The following is a 7,446-nucleotide window of genomic DNA, read 5'->3' as shown; positions in this document are numbered from 1 at the left end:
GCGGGAGGGGGTCTGCTGGGGGACTGTGGTGTGCTGCGGGAGAGGGGTACAGTGGGGGGCTGGGGACGCAGCGGGGGGGCTGCAGAAGGGGGGCCCAGCGGGGGGCTACGGGGCGCTGCTGGGGGGCTGCGGGAGGGGGTGCAGCGGGGGGCTGGGGGCGCAGCGGGGGGCCTGCGGAAGGGGGACCCAGCGGGGGGCTGGGGTGCAGCGGGGGGGGCTGCGGAAGGGGAACCCAGCGGGGGGCTACGGGGCGCTGCTGAGGGGCTGCGGAAGGGGGGTGCAGCGGGGGGCTGGGGGGGCTGCGGAAGGGGGGTGCAGCAGGGGTCTGCGGGCCGCTACCCGGCGGGGCGGGGCGCAGTGACACACCAGCAGTTTCCGGCCCCTGCAGAAACCTCCTCCGGCCCGGCCGGGCCCTACCCGGCGCTGAGCCCGCGGACCCGAGGCGGAGCGGCTCCAGCCAGGCCCCTCCCTGCTCCGGCGGCTGCGCAGGCCGCGTCGTGCGCCCCGGCCGCAGGTACCGGGACGGGCGGGCTGGGCCTCGAGCGGGGCCGCGGCTTCCGCCTGCTGCAGCGCGGCGCGGGCAGGGCTGGGGGTGTGCGCAGGGAGTGCCAGGCTGGGGGAAGTGGGGGTGCCAGGCTCAGGGGCTCTGGGTGCTTGGGTACAGGGGTGCCAGGCTGGGGGAAGTGGGGGTGCCAGGCTCTGGGTGCTAGGGTATAGGGGTGCCAGGCTGGGGGAAGTGGGGGTGCCAGGCTCAGGGGCTCTGGGTGCTTGGGTACAGGGGTGCCAGGCTGGGGGAAGTGGGGGTGCCAGGCGCAGGGGCTCTGGGTGCTTGGGTATAGGGGTGCCAGGCTGGGGGAAGTGGGGGTGCCAGGCTCTGGGTGCTAGGGTATAGGGGTGCCAGGCTGGGGGAAGTGGGGGTGCCAGGCTCTGGGTGCTAGGGTATAGGGGTGCCAGGCTGGGGGAGTGCCAGCTATGCTGGGCTGGGGGATGGCAGCCCAGGGGTCAGGTTCTAGTTCAAAGGGTTTTAGCTCTGCTGAGTTCAGCCCTTTGCCCTGCTCAGGGGATTATGGATGCCAGGCTGTGTGGGTGCAAGTGGTAGGCAGGAGGTGCTAGTTTGGGAGGTGCCAGCCTAGCTGTGCCAGGCTCTGCCCCTCTGCTCCAGGCTCAGGGGTGCCCAGCCATGCCTGCCAGGCATTGCCCCTCACAGACACTTGTCTCGTGGCCTGCGTCAGACCCCCAGGCACTGGGTTTGCAACTCTGAGGGCACGGCCCAGGCTGGCCCGTGGACATGGCTTAGCTCAGAGCTGTTTTCCCACCATGGAGTCCAAAGCCTGTAGCCCAGTGGGTCCCATCGTCTGTCTAGTGCCAGGATTGGTGCCTGGGGATGCTGCCCCCTCCCTTGTCAGGCATCACACGGGCTGCAGGATCCAGAGGCAGATTTCTGTGTCATAGAGCCATGTCCAAAAGGAACCATTGTGGCCATCTAGTCTAACCCCCTCTATGGCACAGGCCCCAGGCTGCTGGGATGTGGTTAGCAAGGACGGTGGGGGACAGCTCCTGCCCCAGCTGCTGTGAGAGGATGGTGGGACAGAGCTCTGTCCCAGCTGCTGCAGTTGGTACAGGCACAGAAAGTCCAGGCTGGGCTGGAGGGACTAGACCCAGTGAGTGTCAGACTTTTTGGCATCACACCCCCCTCTTTTGATTTTTGAGAAACTCTCCCGCCCCCCCCCCCCCCACCTCTTCTTTACCATCATCCAACCCCCCCGTTAGTAAAAAAATTCAGTCTGTAATTTAAAACAAACATAAAAGCTTGACATAAAAATGTTATTTAAAATTAAAAATAAGCACAAATAGTTTTTCTTGGCCCCTTGTGGGTGCTTGGTGCAACCCCAGCTGGCCAGCTGCCAGAGCTGCCTGTGTGCCTGAGACCTGCGCTGCTGGAGCTGCCTACCCAAGCTCTGTGCTGCCAGGACCAGCCACCCACCCAACCCCCACACTGCCAAAGCCAGCCACCCACCTGCCATCACAAGCCACCCAAGCCCTGCGTTGCTGGGGCCAGCTGCCTGCCTTCCAGCCTGAGCCACCTGAGCCCCGTGCTGCTGGGGTCAGCCGCCAAGCCAAGCCCCTCCTCTCCTACAAACCCCCTGCTCTTACCCTATCCTCCCCACCTGAGCCAGGCACCCCCAGCCCCCCATCTTACCCCATCCTCCTCCTCCTCACAATCCACACTCCCTCACCTGTACAGAAAGTAGCTAGCTCCACATCTGTATTCATTGGCTGCCTGCTTTTCATAGCGGCTGTGCTGGGTCGCCCACGTAAAATTGCAGGGGCTGAGAGTCGGAAGCCAAGGCTGGCTCTTTCTTTGTGGGGGGGAATGATGGAGGCGGCTGGGTTGCCTCACGCCCTCCCCCGGGATTTGTTCACACCCCCCAGTTTGGGAAACCAGGGGCTAGAGGCTTTGGGGTGAGATTTCAAAGGCAAGCAGAGGGGACTTCTTATTCCATTCCCATAATGCAAAACAAGGCATCAGACCCCTGGGTTTACAGCAAGGCTCAGGTCCCTGGAGGCTTCCCCAGCACATGGTATTACTGCAGCAAGTAGTTAACAAGTGTTGTAAAGGGTAAATGTCTGTTGTAACAGTACCTGGGCAGGGCAGAGCCATGGGGCTGGGGTGACGTTTTCTGAGATCCACCCAATGCACTAGCTAATTATTCTGAGAGCTAGAAGGAAATGAAGCTGTCAGCGGCTGTGCGGCAAGTGTTTGATAATGGGTCTGGGACTCACCGCTGACTAGGCTGTGCCACAGGGTGTGGAACAGCTGCTCTGCAGTGCCCGAGTCACCCCCTCGTGCTGTTACGTGAGTGCCAGGGAGCAGCCAAGATGTACCTGGCGCAGGGAGTCTGGGCTTCCTCTCCCCTGTTTCACCCGCCCTCGGGAGCTGAAACAGGCTCCCCGCGCATCCGCTGGCTGAGGCGCACAGTGTGCAGGGCTGAGGAAGTGGCGAGGGAGGGTGCGACGATGCCTGTGCGCAGGTGTGTCCTCGGGCTGCCTTCCAGGCTGAGCGTCGTCTTTGGGGCAGCGAAAATGTGGGCTCAGGCCTGGGACTACATTTGGGTTTCTTCTCCTCTTGCCCCAGTTTTTCTGGGGTCAGCCTGCAGTGCGGGGCAGCTCTTCCTCTACCTCCCAGAGAACAGGTGGCACAAGGGGCATCTCAGGCCCAGCAGGGCATCTTGCCATCCCCGAATAGCCCAGGCCTGCCGGGGACCCAGCACATCAGCCTTAGTCCCCCTGCCCTTGGCTGATGCCAAGATGCTGCTCCCACAAGGGACCGGTGCACCCCTAAGGCCCCAGGGGACATGTGGCTGCACATAGTGCTCCTCTCTGCTGGCACTGCCTCCTCAGCTCCCATTGGTCACAGTTCCCCATTCCTGGCCAATGGGAAGTGTGGGGAGGGTGCTTGCAGGCCAGAGCAGTGCGCTTCCAGGAGCAGCATGGGGCTGGGGTTGGGGCAGGCAGGGAGCAAACCTGCCTTAGTGCTTCTGCCATCAGAGAGCACGATCGACCTCTTGGTGACCACTGACCTAGTCTGACTCCTGGGTAACCCCGGCCAGAGACCTGCCCCGAAATGATTCCTAAAGCAGAGCTGTGAGGGGAATATCTCGCCTCGGTCCAGCCCTGGGTCAGCGACGGAGAATCCATTGCATCCCTTGGTAAATGATGTGCTGTGACACACAGATGCCTTCTCCCCAGTCCGCATGTGTCTGGCTTCAACTCCCTGCCCTCTGCGATGCTGCCAGGCCCCTAGTCAATGATTTGCTTCCCACGGAGGCATGCCAGCATCACCCATTCACCTTCCCTTTGTGTAGCTCTATCCACAGAGCTCCCGGCATCTGGCTGTCAGCCGTCCCCTGGCTGCACTCCACTTTATCAGCACTTGTCTGGGTCCTGTGTCCCTTAAGCCTGCGCATGTGTAGACAGCGTGGGGCTGCCACTGGGTCTGCCAGGGACGCCAGGAGCCCGTGGTGAGAACTGCTCCCCACCCAGCTCCATCAAACAACAGGCTGGCCAGTCAGGTGTCTGGTCCCATTGCCAGAGAGTTTGGGGAAGGCTGCAGAGCCTGTGGGGTGACAAGGGGAGATGGTGCCACCTTCCCCCAATGCCCTAGAGCAGCAGAGGCTGGAGCCTTTGGGGCCAGGGGAATGAGGGTGTTGGGCAGGCAGGAACCAGGGATGGGGATGGAGGGGCCGGGCTGGAGGAATGAGGATGTGGGGCAGGCTGGAACCAGGGATGCGGATGGAGGGGCCTGGCTGGAGGTTAGGGTGTGGGTGGAAGGTGCTAGGAACACATCAGCACACAGGGCTCTTTCTAACCCCCTGCTGTGTCCGCCTGCAGCACCCATGGCATCGGCCGTCCCGCCGAACTTTTCCTGGGTGGTGCCCGGCAAGCTGGCCGGGCTGGCCATGCCCCGGCTGCCTGCTCACTACCAGTACCTGCACGAGCACGGCGTGCGGCACCTGGTGTCACTGAGCGAGCGCAGCCCACCCTACCACGACACCTGCCCCGGCATCGCGCTCCATCGCCTCCGCATCCCGGACTTCTGCGCCCCCTCCCTGGAGCAGATCCAGCGCTTCCTGCGGGTCGTGGAGGACGCCAACGCCAAGGGCGAGGTCTGGCCTGTCCGCCACCTTCCCCCGCACGCGCATACCCCTTCTGTCTGATTGGCTGCTGGCCTGAGACTGTGGTGGTGATGTCAGCAAGTGCCCCTCCCACTCTCCCCGGGCTCTTCCCTTTCAGGACCTGACCCTCTGGGGCTCCGTGCAGCTCTGATTACCTCCTCCTGCCAGTGGGGGTGGGGGTGCAGCGGTGCCCATGTGCCCTGCCCCCTCACCGCATGGTGCACGCTGTGGAGTGAGCACGTGCGGGAGTGGCAGTGACTGCCCAGCCGGCAGGAGTGGGGTGCACGGAGCTGTGGCCATGCTGACCCTATGGGCGGCAGGAAGTCAGGGGGTTCCAGGGACAGGGCGTGGGGAGCTGGACCCCCCCACACACCTGGGCTGAGCCTCAGGGACGAGGCTGGGGGGTCTGAATAAGTCTGGGCACTGCTTCGAGCCCAGACTCCGCTGCTCCCTGGGGCGAGTCCAAGTTAAGGGGCCAACCTCCGAGCTGGCAGCGCTGAAGTCCCGCTTCCCAGCATACCCTCTGAGCCTGCCCCCCACTCAGCAATGAGGACAGGCCAGATCCCTCGTGCTGGTGTCACTGCCACGTGCTCTGGCCACAGGAGCTTCCCAGGGCTGGCTGCTAGTGGGGTGGCAGCCCCTCTGGGCAGTTGGGGCCGGGCACATGTGGCTGTGCCATTCTGATTTCACCCAGGACAGGCAGGGCTGAACGCTGCCCAGCCCCCCGGGGCAGGTGGGAGTTGTGAGGACTCTGCTGTGGGGACAATAACCGGGACTCTCCCTGGCTGCCCAGACCCATGAGGATTGGCATAGCCTGTGCTACAGCAAGTCTTTGCCTGGGGCAAAGGGCTGGCATACAACAGGCCCATAGCACCTGCCTCTGGGCTTGGCCCCAGGCAGCTCATCAGCCACCATGGAGGGCCCTGGCAGAGCAGGTTCCCAAACATCCTGCAGGGTGTTGGGGGGATTCCTTGATGCTGGGATGCTGAGGCTGGGCAGGTCTTACAGCTCCTTCCCCCTCTAGTGGGGCAGGACCCAGTTCTACTCTGCACCAGCTCCCAGCATTGAGGTTGGGGGCGCTGGGCCATTCGCACCCTCTGGGGTCTGGCTGCCCATCACGGGAACCGGTTGTGCAGACCCCTGGGCAGCTGTCACTGTGAACATGGCTCGTGCTGTGAAAAATGACAGGGCCTCACAAGGAGCCGGCCAGCCTGTAGTGCCAGCCCCAGGGCATTCCCCACGGCTGCTGCCACCCCAAAGGAGCGCCTGGTGCTGGGTGGTTGGAGGACAACATCTCCTTCGGCTTCAGGGCTTTTCTCCCCGCAGCATAACAAGGGTTTCTGGCTTCCGGCCGGCCAGGCCTCTGAGGCTGGGAACACCCAAACCTGGAGATAGGCCTGGCCCTTCTGCTCTGTGCTGGGCTTCTTGCCTGCTCCCAGGCAGTGGGGAGTGCCTGGGGGTGAAGTTGCCAGGCCTGGCCTAACCCTCCCGTGTGCTCTCCCCTCAGGCTGTGGCGGTGCACTGCCTGCTGGGCTTTGGCAGGACGGGAACCATGCTGGCCTGTTACCTGGTGAAAGCCCAGAGGCTCACCGGGGTCGACGCCATCCACGAGCTCCGGAGAATCCGGCCTGGAGCCATCGAGACGCACGAGCAGGAGAAAGCCGTGATCCAGTTCCACCACCACATCAAATAGCTGCAGCAGCGCCCCTCTCCCTGGGTGCGGGAGGTGCTCCGCAGCAGGGCCCCACAGGGGACCTTCCCAGCTCCTCTCAGCAGGGAGAGCCTGGCTGCTGCGTGGGAGCTGGGCCCATAGCCCGAGGCCAGCTTTTGTTCTCAGCCCATTTGCCTGTCCTGGGGTAGGAGCTGTCCCAGCCCCATTTACTCCAGGCAGACAGAGTGAGACCTGAATCGGAGAGGAGCGAGGGGCAGCTCTGTGGGAGCGGGAGCCTTGTAGGCCACCCCGCGATCCCTGCATTGGGTAAGCCAGGCCCTAGGGAGGGGCAGGTACCTGTGCCTGCAGGGTGCACTGGCTGGAGCCCGGCCTGGCCAGTGCTGGCTGTGAGCCTGGAGGTGTTGGGGGTTTTACTCTTCTGAGCTGCTGCCAGTGTGTCGTCCCCCTCCCTCCTGCCCTGAATAAAAGGTGCTGTTGGCTGCCCTCGTGGTCTGTGAGTGGTGCAGGGGCAGGACAGGGGAAGGGTTACGCCTGCTTCCCCCGAGCACCGCCGCAGCTAGTGCTTCTTATGAGCGTGTCCCGTGCTGCACAGGGGTGAAGGGGCTGGGGAACAGTGGGGCAGGTCGCTCTCTGCTGGCCCCGGGGAGTTAGCAGAGTGAGTGACGGCCCCCGGCCTGTGGAGCCAGAAGCTGCAGGTCCAGAACAACCAGCGGTGTCGTGCTGCACCAAGCTCCATCCTGCGCCCGTGGGCACTCGGTGCTGCAGGCCTGGCAGGAGAGGATCTGCTGCTGCAGCGCAGCTTCGCCTGCACACAGCCTAGCTTCTCCAAGGCCAGCAAGAGGCTGGGAGCCTCAGGCCAGGGTGGAGGGGCACTTCCCATCTGGCCCCCTGCATCACCCTGCTGCTGAAGCTGGAATGCACCTGCCCAAGGGTGTCACAGAGCAACGACCTCCCGTCCTGTGCAGGGAGAGGAGGGGGCCAGGCTGTTAGAAGGTTCTGGGCCACTCCCCCACCCCAGGGCCCCCACATTTGATGTCGTAGCCCTCGAGCTGAGCGCAGCTGTCCTGGGAGAGGCAGAGCCACAGAGCGGAGCTGCCC

General features: G+C 63.9%; 1 protein-coding gene across 2 annotated transcripts; it reads left to right on the top strand.

Moving 5' to 3' along the window:
- The first annotated feature begins 359 nt into the window (after positions 1-359).
- DUSP23 (dual specificity phosphatase 23) lies at positions 360-6,829 on the top strand. Of its 2 annotated transcripts, none has more exons than XM_074981039.1 (3): positions 360-514; positions 4,393-4,667; positions 6,184-6,829. In XM_074981039.1, the coding sequence occupies exons 2-3, from the start codon at positions 4,398-4,400 to the stop codon at positions 6,367-6,369; spliced, it is 456 nt and encodes a 151-aa protein (XP_074837140.1). In that variant the 5' UTR covers positions 360-514; positions 4,393-4,397; the 3' UTR covers positions 6,370-6,829. The 2 variants fall into 2 exon arrangements, with proteins under 2 accessions (XP_074837140.1, XP_074837141.1); XM_074981040.1 differs by lacking the exon at positions 360-514 and adding an exon at positions 3,688-3,710.
- The last annotated feature ends 617 nt before the right edge of the window (positions 6,830-7,446 follow it).

The sequence above is a fragment of the Carettochelys insculpta genome, chromosome 30, assembly GCF_033958435.1.
Source record: "Carettochelys insculpta isolate YL-2023 chromosome 30, ASM3395843v1, whole genome shotgun sequence".
NCBI classification, from domain to species: domain Eukaryota; kingdom Metazoa; phylum Chordata; order Testudines; family Carettochelyidae; genus Carettochelys; species Carettochelys insculpta.
This window is presented reverse-complemented; position numbering and strand designations above follow the sequence as displayed.